Source organism: Trichechus manatus, unplaced genomic scaffold (assembly GCF_000243295.1).
Source record: "Trichechus manatus latirostris isolate Lorelei unplaced genomic scaffold, TriManLat1.0 scaffold00229, whole genome shotgun sequence".
Lineage (NCBI taxonomy): Eukaryota > Metazoa > Chordata > Mammalia > Sirenia > Trichechidae > Trichechus > Trichechus manatus.
The window spans coordinates 621,297-635,307 of NW_004444165.1; the positions used below are offsets into that span (position 1 = coordinate 621,297).

General features: G+C 35.7%; 1 protein-coding gene across 1 annotated transcript in view; it reads right to left on the minus strand.

Moving 5' to 3' along the window:
- EPHA6 (EPH receptor A6) overlaps positions 1 to 14,011 on the minus strand; it is a 1,147,205-nt gene that overhangs the window by 274,397 nt on the left and 858,797 nt on the right. Inside the window, 2 exon segments of the mRNA XM_004389015.3 lie at positions 2,092 to 2,162; positions 6,727 to 6,835. Of these exon segments, the coding sequence (XP_004389072.1) occupies positions 2,092 to 2,162; positions 6,727 to 6,835 (180 nt within the window).

Below are 14,011 nucleotides of genomic sequence, written 5' to 3' on the forward strand. Positions count from 1 at the left end.
TCCTTGGTAACCCTATGGGGCAGTTCTATTCTGTCCTATAGTATCGCTATGAGTCAGAATTAACTAGACGGCAATGGGTTTGGTTTGGTTTAATTGCATATAGGATCAAGCTGATAACATTACTTAGGTACAGATAATAGATATTATTTATTAACTCATACACAGTTTTAACAATTAAACCATTCCATTATTTAAGGTAATACATATTTCAACAGCATAGATTGATTAGTTAATATCACTTTTTTCTTGTAAACACAAACTATGTCATATAGGAAAAAAAAACAAACTCAAACTTAGTTCTAATTCTGAATACCTGTGTTATTAATTTAACTCATCACTGTCTTCTTAAGCTTCTGTTTGTTCTTTATTTTTTCTTCTACCTGCTTTCCTGCCTTGGGTTATTTTCATTGCTTCTTGCTGGGTCCTTCTGGTTTCGTTTATGCTAAACCGCTAGTTGGAAAACAGTAAGTACTTCAGGAGCACCTTCTTCCTTAGCATCTCAGTAAAAAATGCTGTGTAGTGAATCTTGAGTTTTCCCGGCATAAGTCATCTGTTCAGGTGTCTTGATCCAAGTTTCTCAATCTGTTTGCAGCATCTCCAGGTCTCCCATGCCTGACATCAGCTCTCTCAGCTCTGTTTCTTCCTCCCTTTCCCGAGCAGTGAGGCTCAAACTTATTGTACAAAAAAAAATTTGCTAGAACTTACTAAAAATGCATATATCTTGGCCCTATCCTGGACCTACTGAATCAGAACCCTGGGGAGTGAGGGTCAAACATTTAACACTCCTGGTTCTCAGACCACTTTTTGAGAAACTATGTGATCCTTAGAATTAGTCCTAATCCATACTACAGGTCTATAATTTCCCCACTTAAATCCTTTCTTTCCCCTGGAAGATGATACAGATTGAAAAGCCCCTTATTCCTTTCATTTAATATGAAATAAAAAAACCTGTTGCCATCGAGTCAATTCCGACTCAGAATGACCTTATAGGACAGGCCCATAGGGTTTCTAAGGAGTGACTGGTGGATTCAAACTGCTAACCTTTTGGTTAGCAGCCAAATGCTTAATTACTGCGCCACCAGGGCTCCATGAAACAAAATTTGAGTTAAATTAGTTGCTTCACATATTATCTCTAGACTGCAGTTAAATTAGGGAACATTACTTTTTTGTTAATTCAGTGTCTCATGACAGAGGAACAGTTTTGACAAAGTAGTTTGCAATGTGGAGGTGGAGGTGGGGGTGGGTGTTGGGGAGGAGAGGGTGGCAGTTATCAAACCTACTGTAGCGGTAATTACAGCTTGCTTGGGAAGAGATCCTTAAAATGAATATAACCTTGTAGTCAGCTCAAGGATTTCATACATATTCTAAGAGTTAAGGAGCTGATTTTCTTTTTTAGTGTTAATGAATTGTAAATTGATTTGTTTTATATTTAAATGACAGTTCTTGCAAGAAGGATTGACTCCTTAATATTTCTATGGAGCCCTGGTGGTACAATGGTTAAGCCCTTGGCTATTAACCAAAAGGTAGGTGGTTCAAACCCACCAGCTGTGCTGCAGGAGAAAGATGTGGTAGTCTGCTCCCATAAAGATTTATGGAGGTTGGCACCCAATGTCACAAAACAATATGTATATTAATTGTTTAATGAGAAACTGATTTGCTCTGTAAACCTTAAAAAAAATTTTTTTACAGCCTTGGAAACCCTATGGGGAGGCTCTACTGCGTTCTATATGGTCGATATGACTTGGAGCCAACTTGATGGTAGTAGGTTTGGGTTTGGAATGCTCCACTAAATAAAATCAGCTTACGTTCTGCAGCCATTGTGAGTGGTAAATAACTGGAAATAATCAGTCAATTTGTATTTTTAGCAAAGTCAGTCTGTCATGTTTCCAGCAAGCAGAATTGAGAAAAGGTAATATCATTTAATGAGAAGCAGGTGTGATTTCTACGACAAAAAGTGTTAATGCTGAATGGTTGAAAGTGATTTTTTTTTTTTTTTTTTTGGCTTTCTCAGCTCAGTGGATGCAAGTTAAAATGAACTCTTGATGTGCTGGGGTGATTGAGAGCAGCAGCAAGAGTCACTGCACTACTTACAGTGCCCATTCTGTAAATGGTTTCTTCTCTTCTCTTCAGACTTCATTTTGGCCTTTATGTACCATTGGCACCTTTTGAAAATGCAAACAGAATCCCATTTTAAAAATTATGCTAGGTAACAACCAAAATCAATTAAAATACAAGTAGCATCAAGATACATATTACTCATGGACAAAGTTCTTGTCACAAAGACCACTGTTACAAACATCTTTATACTAATACTATGTGGACATACAAAACCTCTTTACACTCTCCACAGAAGGGTTTTGTCATATATCAAAATTAGCCCCAGATAAAAATAAAATATTGTCAAGTGAATCGATTAATCCAAATAGTAGGGGCCTTAGAAAACATTTTATAATCAGCAATAACCATCATTTACTTCTGTATGACTTCTAACAGCTACAGTTGGTGGAAAAGCATCAAAAGTCAAAACGAAAAAATGTTTTTGATTAGAATCCCAGAAATTTAGACAATAGTCTTTCATTTACAGGGGTAATCAACATGATTTTTTTTTTTTTAATACTGGAATTTGGTAGAAGCATGTTCTGTTTGTTCTCTGTCAGTGGACAATTATGCTCCAAAGTACAGAAGCAGGTACTGATCTCACAGCGCTTCCTCAACGTACTACGTTCAAAAACATCCTTATGATTTGACAGCTCATCAAATTGCTGATTCAGACTGGTTAAACAGAATACATCTGTGCTACACAATTCAGTTGCTAATGTGAAATATGCCTCAAGTCCTATAGCAAATTGGGTATTTATTCAGAAATGTCTTACAGTCTTCAAAGAATAATTTCCAAGGAAAGCTCCTTTACCAACGTGGTTGAGATACTTCAACATGAATTTTTAAAAAATCTTACATAATTGAAATTATTCTCTCCAGTATGTAAAGTTAAAGCAGTTTTTGATGTCATATAAATTGGACAGTATAGAAATTGAAAGCTGAAAGTAATTTAGTACAAATTTTTCTTCATCATTGAATTCTTTTTTTCAAGTGGTATTCAAATTATGCTCCAGGAACCCCAAGTAAAGATAACATTTGCGCTCATCTCTTAAGTTTATTGGGAGCCACGGTGGCTCAGTGCTTAAGAGCTCGGCTGCTAACCAAAAAGTTGGCAGTTTGAATCTACCAGCCACTCCTTAGAAACCTTATCGGACAGTTCTACTCTGTCCTATAGGGTCACTATGAGTGGGAATCGACTTGACAGAAATGAGTTTGGTTTTTTGTTTTTTTCCTTAAGTTTATTAGGCCAAACAAGTTTGGACTAATGTTTTCTTTTAATTGTACCATAGCTGATTTGTCATATTTATGTGTTAAGGCAATATTTTCTGATATCTTAATGAAATGATTTCCCACACATGTATGTACTGTTTAATCATAGTTTGCTGAAACACTCTTCGAGAAAATCAGACCTTAGCTCATGTTCTACAAGATATGAACACTTAAAAATTCTGTTCAATTTCACTGTATATTGAATCACTATTAAAAACATATTCAAAATCAACTTCCATTATGATATTAGAGGTTTTATTTTTTCCAACTAGGGATAAATATGACATTGCTGTTTAAATAAAATCATACTTAAAATACACCAGGTTTTTTTCAAAGGAGCTTCGAAAAAGGAAAATAATCTTTCTGAGTCAAAATTAACCATCAAATCTAAATTATCCTAGTCTAGTTAAAACGATACAATTATGTCTTAGTAGTTGAAACCTCCTTATGGGACCCCATCATACTTAATAACTGAATAATCTTTCTGGGCTGTAAATCTGCTCATCTTTAAATTGTGTGGAGCTGCATAATAAGTATTATCAAGATATTAATGCTCCAAAATTCACAATGCATGGGCAGCACTTATGTTACAGAGGGCAATGAAAATGCAGTAGGGTATATTCTTCTACTTATCATTATTTTTCTAATATGGATTTCTTAGCATATGGCAACCCATAACATGCTGGCAATTTGACTTATTTCTTATCTAACCAAATGCCATTCTGACTTTATACGCAACCAGATGCTTTTGTCCTCACCTTTCCTTCCTTTTTAAAGTATTGCACCTCTTCCCTCTCACTGTAATATTCTGCTATTGTTGTTGTTGTTTTCCTAGCCACTACTGTTTTCCAATGCCTCTTTTTTGCTAAAGAGTCCTCGATAAGATTAGACGAATTTTAACTCTGCTTAGTAAAGAAGCTTAGATCTATACCAGGATGTGTAGGGTTTTTGTTAGTGTGTAACCATTTGACCCCTGCCAGTGAATAAGGTCATATCTGATATTTGTAGGATTTAATATTTTCTTTCTAACTTAATGATTACTTGGTTTAAAGACTCAAAAATCTGTGCTCCGTCCTCTATAAAGGCAGGTATATCAAAGCTACGATGATGGCAGAGTTGTCAGAGGTAAGCTCTAGGAGAAAAGGGAGAGAATAACAGGAGCATTGTGGGGCAACAGTGTCCTATGGTGGCAACATGATAGGTCTATGCTGGTACATTAGTTAGAATAAATTTATGATTACTTTCTACAGTCTTTCATGTAAATTTTTTGCCCGTGATTATAGCTAGCATTATTCTATCAGCTAATCACTCTCCCAATACAAAAAGAGATCCTGACACTCTATTAATTTCAAGAGCAATGCTACGGCTGTTTATATATATGGACATTTTAAGTAAATATAGGGGTAAATGTGTCCCTTTTAAATTAATTTCATGACAAAGTCACCGTTTCAACTAAACCACATGAAACTATGGTTATGCAGTTGAAATTGTCTCTTTGTTCCTTAATAACTTCTAAAACAGTGGGTTTGTTACAAACAAATCTGATATCCTCTTAACAAGTAGCAGTTACATTTTGTTTAAGCACTTGTCAATTTATTGATTCATACCATTTAGTAGGCTGTGAAAAAACAATTTTTCATATATGTATATTCTCTGTAATTTTAAATAAATTTTAATAACATATTTGTACGTTAATAGAGTTTAAAAAATGAACATAACAAATGGAGTTTATTGTTCACTGAACTACTGCCCCTGAAGGTAGCTATTTATCATTTCTGCTCTACCAGCTCTCAGGGTTTTCCAGTAGAGTTGGTGCACTTTACCTGGAGTCTGCATGGATGGGTATTGTTTAGCTGGCATTTTTGTTGCAGTTTTAAATCATGACATTGGCATTTTACAGTATGTGTGTGTTTCAGATCAATAAAAAAAAAATACTGAGGTATTCTTCTGTACCCATATTGATATTTAGACAAACAGTTTTCCCTTTGTAGGAATAAAACTATGACGTAAAGATATTAGCTATTCCTGACAAGTCTGGACTATATATCAAGGGTTAAATAAAAAATAACACTTATTCTTTTAAATAATTTCATACATATTATTTTCACTCATATTCAGATATTACTAGTACCTGGTTCATGAAAATCATTCAATATATTTAAAAAAATGAATAAATAATTTTAATATATTGTCATACCAATCCTGTGTAATAAAAGCAAGAAGCTAAGGAAGGTTCAGATAGTTAAGCACTTCAGACAAGCTCACACAGATAGCCAGGATTCAAATCTAGGTCTTTTGCTATGTTAAATTTACTGTTACTTTAAATTGTTCTTCAGTATTATTCTAAAGTGTAAAAATATCTGATTTATGAGTTATTATAATTTTACTAATATACTTTCAATATCTAATTGATAATAACATCACATTTATGTAACTCTAAGGAGCCCTGGTGGCACAATGGTTAAGTGCTTGGCTGCTAACAGAAAGGTCGGCAGTTCCAACCCACCTCCTGGCTCTGCAAGAGAAAGACCTGGCAATCTGTTCCCGTAAAAGATCACAGCCTTGAAAACCTATGGGACAATTCTACTGTCACATATGGTCACTATGAGTCAAAATCAACTTTATGGCACAAACAATAAAAACAAAAAGTTTATAAAGAGCTTTGATATGAATTGTTCAGTCCTTGGTGGTTAAGAGCTACAGCTGGTAACCAAAAGGTCAGCAGTTTGAATCCACCAGCCGCTCCTTGGAAACACTATAGGGCAGCTCTACCCTGTCCTATAGGGTTGCTAGGAGTCAGAATCGACTCCACGGCAACAGGTTTTTTTTGGGGGGGGGGGTTGCTACATTATTTTTCCAAGAAAAATCCTTTTTCCAAAAAAAATCCTTTTTATGATGCAATTTGGTTATAATAAAGGAAAAGCTCAGAAGTAACTTATTGAGTATACATTTATCATTACAGCTTTCAAACTGCTCTTATCAAGTCTTTGAATGCTTCCATATTCAGGGACGTATTGATACAGATAACTAGCCATGGTGGTTATGCTCCCATATAAAGTTCACTACTGGAGGAAAGTTTCTCTCCTCTTTTTCTCAGGTGTGCTTTGCTGCATTTAAAAACACTTAAATACACACACTCATTGCCATCAAATCGATACTGACTCAGTGACACTATAGGACAGAGTAGACCTGATCCATTAGGTTTCCAAGTCTATAAATCTTTATAGAAGCAGACTGCCACATTCTTTTCCTGCGGAGGGGCTGGTGCGTTCAAAATGCTGACCTATTGGTAAAACACAGTGTATAAAATAGTGATTATTAACATATCTTGGAAATAATCGAGTATGCTTCAGTTACCTCCCAGTGATTAAGAAGAACAAAGTGAGGATGACCAGGAGAGTGAATCCTCCAACAGCCGCGGTGGCTATCACAAGAATCTGCCCCTGTTCTGCTGCCATGTCAGAAGCTGAAACACAGATGCCATATTAAGATTTCTGTGGATAACAGGTCACACTACCCAAGTTGTATTACAACTTACTACATGCTTGAAAATACGGTAATGGATACCAAAAAACACCATATTTAACCTTTATTTCAGTATTTGGTATATAGGATGCAAACTGAAAATAAATGAGCTTAACCAAAGGGTTGAAGAGTTGAGATCATAAAACACAGCATAATCCTTTCTTCTTCGTTACAAAAACATCAATAAAATAGATGAACGCTTAGTACCCCACATTTTAAGATTAATTATGCATTGCAAAATTAAATCAGCAGCTGGACCAAAGGATTTTGTTTTATGTAATTGCTTATTTTAATCCTCTTAAACACTCTGGCCATCAGACCAGGCTTTACCCATAGTTTTTGTGGAAGGATTATTGTATATTTCATTTTAAGAATGACCTTTATATTACACAGAGCTTAACTCACACCTTAAGGTTATAAATCCCCACTGCATGAGGGTATACATAGTAGGTGCTTAGATGTTTTGGCTGGCAGTAATTAAATAAATGTTATTTAAAAGCTTCCTTCCTTTGAAGAAAAGACTAGATAACATATGTTAACAACATAATACTTTTTTATTGACAAAATCGTACCTTACAATTGCATGGACTGCAGGTTTTACTAATCTTCCAGGAATCTTTTAATACATATCAGTTCAATTAATTTATTAATGCTTCACATTTTATACAGTTCTGAAATTTTAATCAGAATTTTTTTTTAATTGGATGGAATGGGCAATTACTTAATAACAGAGGTAAGGAAACTGAATTCCAGAGAAGTTAAAGAACTGCTCAGGCTCACACGGGGTTATAACCAGAATTCTGGCATACGGGTTTCTGTTTCATTTTTCCTTTCTATATTATACCCCACTGTAATAATTCATTCAATTATCAGTATTTTAAAATATTAAACCAATCAGTCCCTTTAATATCCTTTAACTTGAATAAAGCTTGATTCACTTTTATTTTGATTACTATACATAAATCATACCTATTAATCTCATTGGTTAAAGGAAGCAAATTGAATTCAAAGAATGTATATAAACAAAAAGAAAACCACTTAATTCTCTACGATAATAGTTTATTAAACCTGACTACTTTAAGGCTTCCACAGAATGGATGTTTTTCTGCGAATCAAGTATGCAGTATACTATGTGAAAATTCATATCCAGAGTAACAGCATCCTCATAAAAAATGGCAGATCTGCTACAGAATATCTGAACTTTAAATGCTGCTTTTGAGTCAGTAAGAAACCAGTTACAACATTTAGGAGGCTTTTTAAGAAATCTAAAAGTAAACAGAAACAAAAGTCACTTATGTTCAATTTTCAGTAAAAGACATTTATTAAACCTTGGAATTAAATTTTAGATGCCATGATTTAATCGAGATATTTTTAAGCAATCTATTACAATATTGAGTTTAGCTCATAATCTGTGCGGAGACAAGTTAAATTGTTGCATCTTATCCAGTAAATAATGTACAAAGTTTTTTATTACGTCCTCACTGGATTTCCTAATCTTCAAAATAGCTCTGATATCTTGGGAATTAATATTGTGCTCTAAAATGTCACATTTTTTTCATTGAAAACTATTGGATAACAATTACAAGAAATAGCTGTGTCTTAGTCATCTAGTGCTGCTATAATAGAAATACCACAAATGGATGGCTTTAGCAAAGAGAAGTTTAGTCTCTCACAGTCCAGCAGGCTACAAGTCCAAATTCAGGGCATCAGCTCCAGGGGAACACTTTCTCCATCTGCTCTGGAGGAAGGTCCGTCCATGTCATCAATCTTCCTTTGGTCTGGGAGCTTTTCTGTGCAGGAACCTCAGGTCCAAGGGACATGCCCTGCTTCCGGCACTGCTTCCTTGGTGGTATGAGTTTCCCATGTGTCTCTGTTCACCTCTCTCTTTTATATCTCAAACGAGATTGGATTAAGACACAATCCAGTCTTGTATACCTCTTAAGTATAACCTCATCATAGTGATAGAGTTTACAACACATAAGGAAATCACATCAGATTACACAATCATACAATACTGGGAGTCATGACCTAGCCAAGTTGACAGATATTTTTTGGGGACACAATTCAATCCATGACAAGCTGTTACAGAAAATGACATTAGTTTTTTGAAGATAAAGAAGATGTCATTTAAAAAGAAGACATTATATACTTAGCAACTACTCTATTTGTAAATTATATAATATAGTACAAGAGTTTTGAACCTGGGACGTGCGTTTTCACAGTAGTCAGGTAGCTGGTAATTTATCAAGACAATATATCCGAAGTTCAGATGGAGAAGGTTACACAATTAGGTACTTTTTGAAAATCAGATTATTTATAGAAAATTGTGCTGTTTGACTAAAATAATTATTTAGTAAACTTTTAGTTTGAATAATATATCTCCTCTTGCATGCTTGTGACTACATATTTATGAGCTTTACTTGAATTAAAATTTTAATTGATAACAGAATTTTAAGTATGTGGCACTTGGAAAAATGTATATTCTTGTAGAATTGTTATTTAAACCTCTGTACTAGGAATCCTAAAGACTCCTTTGTAGAGAAGACAATATATAAGTACAAGCATACCTCCTTGTATTGGGCTTTGCTTTATTGCACTTCACAGATATTGTGCTTTTTACAAATTGAAGGTTTGTGGCAGCCTTGTGTTGAGCAATTCTATTGGCACTATTTTTCCAACAGCATGTGCTCACTTTGTGTCTCTGTGTCACATTTTGGTAATTCTCTCAATTTTCAAGCTTTTTCATTATTTTTATATCTGTTATGGTGATCTATGATCAGTGATCTTTCATGTTACGATTGTAATTGTTTTGGGGTGCCATGAGCTGTGCCCATAGGATGGCGAATGTAATCGATAAATGTTGTAGGTGTTCTGACTGCTCCACCAACCAGCTGTTCTCCTGTCTCTCTCCCTCTCCTTGGTCTTCCCTACTCCCTAAGACATGACAATATTGAAATTAGGCCAGTTAATAGCCCTACAATGGCTTCGAAGCATTCAAGTGAAAGAAGAGTCACACGTCTCTCACTTTAAATCAAAAGCTAGAAATGATTAAGATTAAATTAAATGCTGAGACAAGCCTAAAGCTAGGCCTCTTGCACCAAACAGTTAGCCAAGTTGTAAATGCAAAGGAAAAGTTCTTGAAGAAAATTAAAAGTGGTACTCCAGTGAATACACGAATGATAAGAAAGCGAAACAGCCTTATTGCTGAAATGGAGAAAGTTTTAGTGGTCTGGATAGATCAAACCAGCCACAACATACCTTTAAGCCAAAGTCTAATCCAGAGGAAGGCCCCAACTCTCTTCAATTCTATGAAGGCTGAGAGAGGTGAGGAAGCTGCAGAAGAAAAGTTTGAAGCTAGCAGAGGTTGGTTCATGAGGGTTAACGAAAAAAGCCATCTCCATAACATAAAAGTACAAGGTGAAGCAGCAAATACTGTTGTAGAAGCTGCTGCAAGTTACCCAGAAGATCTAGCTAAGATAATTGATGAAGGTGGCTACACTAAACAACAGATTTTCAATGTAGATGAAACAGCCTTATACTGGAAGAAGATGTCATCTAGGATTGTCATAGCTAGAGAGGAGAAGTCAATGCCTGGCTTCAAAGCTTCAAAGGACAGGCTGACTCTTTTGTTAGGGACTAATGCAACTGGTGACTTTAAGTTGAAGCCAATGCTTATTTACCATTCTGAAAATCCTACGGCCTTTAAGAATTATGCTAAATAGAACAACAAAGCCTGGATGACAGCACATCTGTTTACAACATGGTTTACTGAATATTTTAAGCCCATTGTTAAGACCTACTGCTCAGGAAAAAAAGATTCCTTTCAAAATACTACTGCTCATTGACAATTCACCAAGAGCTCTGATGGAGATGTACAAGGAGATTAATGTTTGCATGCCTGCTACACAACATCCATTCTGCAGCCCATGGATCAAGGAGTAACTTTGACTTTCAAGTCCTATTATTTAAGAAATATGTTTTGTAAGGCTGTAGCTGCCATAGATGGTGATTCCTCTGATGCGTCTGGGCAAAGTAAATTGAAAACCTTCTGGAAAGGATTCACCATTCTAGATGCCATTAAGAACATCTGTGATTTATGGGAGGAGATCAAAATATCAACATTAACAGGAGTTTGGAAGAAAGTGATTCCAACCATCACAGATGACTTTGAGGGGTTCAAGACTTCCGTAGAGGAAGTAACTGCAGATGTGGTGGAAATAGCAAGAGAACTAAAATTAGAAATGGAGCCTGCAGATGTGACTGAATTGCTGCAATCTCATGATAAAACTTTAACGGATGAGGAATTGCTTCTTATGGATGAGCATAGAAAATGGTTCTTGAGATGGAATCTACCCCTGGTGAAGAGGCTGTGAACGTTGTTGAAATCACAACAAAAGGATTTAGAATATTACATCAACTTAGTTGATGAAGCAGTGACAGAGTTTGAGAGGACTGACTCCAATTTTGAAAGAAGTTCTACTGTGGATAAAATACTATCAAACAGCTTCATATGCTACAGACAAATCTTTCATGAAAGAAGAGTTAATTAATGCAGCAAACTTTATTCTTGTCTTATTTTAAGAAATTACCACAGCCACTCCAAGCTTCATCAACCACCACCCTGATCAGTCAGCAGCCACCGACATTGAGGCAAGGCCCTCCACCAGTAAAAAGATTACTACTTATTGAAGGCTCAGGTGATGGTTAGCATTTTTTAGCAATAAAGTATTTTTTAATTAACGTATGTACATTTTTCTTTTGACATAATGCTATTGCACACTTAATAGACTACAGTATAGTGTAAACATAACTTTTATATGCACTGGGAAATCAAAAAATTTTTGTGATTTGCTTCATTGCAATATTCACTTTATTGCGGTGGTCTGGAACTGAACCCATAATATCTCTGAGGTATGCCTGTATAGAAGTCATTTGAAAGTAAGAGTGCATAACGTTATGCACCAATATATAGGGAATAAAACGATGTGAATGATGGAGCTGGGATGATTATAGAAATATTAATATCATCATCATCAACAAAAGCCACTATTTATTTAGTAGTAAACTATACGCCTAGCACTATGCTATGTGCTTCAAATTAATTATCAAATTTATCTTCATAATAGTCTTCAGCAGTAGGTACTATTATTATCTCTAGTTTAAGTGGTTATATTACTTGCCCTAAGGCCACACAGATTGTACATAGGAAAGTTGACAGTCCAACTCTGGTTTGCTTAGTTTCAAAGCCCATACTATTTCCAGTATTCTAAAATACCATTTTCACATAGTATTTCACAACAAGAGAACTGACTAGACCTAGCTCTTCTGTGAGTCCTAGAACAATCATAGCCTTGCTTGACCTTGGTTTCACACCTGTAAAATGAGAATGTTGAACTAAATATTCTTGTCACAACCTTTCAGAGAAATTACACGAAGTTATTGTGTCATTCATTAAGACTTCAATAGAACATTGGAAAGAACAAGATTTCCTATACGGATAAGATGAACAGTCATGACCTGTGCTGCAGCTCTTGGTCTTGGACGGGGATGATTTCTGCCTCCTTATCATATTTGTATCAGTCAATCACATCTCTGACTTAATCTCATGATAAAGTCAAAGACCCTTTGTTAACAAGGCTCTCTACAAATGGCTCTAGCATACGTCTATAGAATGTGTATAGATTCATCCCTTATCATTTTCTAACCATGTGGAGTTTTGCCCAGTTCCTTGAATGAGCCACGCTTTCTCTCTCCTGGTCAATTCCTATTCGCTTGTCTTTCATTAACATTACATCATTTAGAAAGCTTTTTCTGGCTGTAGATTTGATTAGGTACCCAGATACATGTTTCCATGGATCATTATACTACTCTTACCATAGCATTTATCATGTTTTATTGACATTGCTTTTTTCTAATCTGTCTTTTCCATTAGACTACAAATTCCATGAGGGCAGGGGACTTTATTCACTATGGTATCCAACCTACAAAGCCTAATACATGATACCAAAAAAGAAAAAAAAAGAAAAAACCCAAACCTGTTGCCATCAGTTCTGACTTGTAGCGATTCTGTAGGACAGAGTAGAACTGCCCCATAGGGTTTCCAAGGAGTGGCTGGTGGATTTGAACTGCCAACCTTTTGGGTTGAAGCCAGATATGCAACCACTGCAACAACCAGGCACCCTAATACATAATAGTAGCTCAATAAATATTTGTCCAGTGATTGGATTGAACAATAATTTGCACTGGAAGATTCTGGTAAGAAAAGGTTGGATTAATCTAGGGGTGATCCATATCTCTGTCCTCCCCTTTGTATGTAAGGAAAATCTACCCTTAGTGTAGCTATACTACCCTGTGTATGTGAAACAAGTCTACTCAACATTAATTTAATTAGGAGAATCCAATTATCCTTTGTGTTTGGAGACAAGTCTTCTGAGAAGGCAGGAGCTACTTAGAAAGTACAGAATTCTACATTTAATCAGATTTAGTAGATTAAGTTTAGGAATGTGAATCTCAGGTTAAGAATTTATTCGTTCATTCAAGGAGTATTTATTGAGCACCTATTCCATGCCAGGCACTGCAGTAGACACCAAGCATATAACGACGAATGTAACAGACACAGTTCCTGTCCTCATGAGTTTACAGTTCAGTGGGGGAGACAAATACTGAATAAATAATTACAAGTGTAAGGATTGTTACCTAAAGGAAACTGCAGGGTGCTCTGGATGAGAATAAGTAGTTTCTGACAGTGAGTCAGTAGACAGAGGAGTTTGTAAAATAAATTGTGCTGAAGATGAAGTAGGAGAAGGTGGAGGAGGAGGAGGGGGGAGGAATAAGACATGGAGGAGAAGGAGGAGGAGGAGGTATTCCTTGGCTAGAGGCCTTACTGACTAGATTTATTTAAACAGACACTTAGACAAACAAATGAACAAGAAAACCAAAAATCATCTACCAAATAGATTTCATAATAACTACTGTACAGGCAGCCCACTGGTTATGAACGTCTGACTTACATACAACCCATAGTTATAAACAAATCCGTATAGTTGATTATATTATATTAGGAATTTGAGGTGCAGGACTCCGGCAAGATGGCGGTCTAGGCAGAAGCACCACGCCG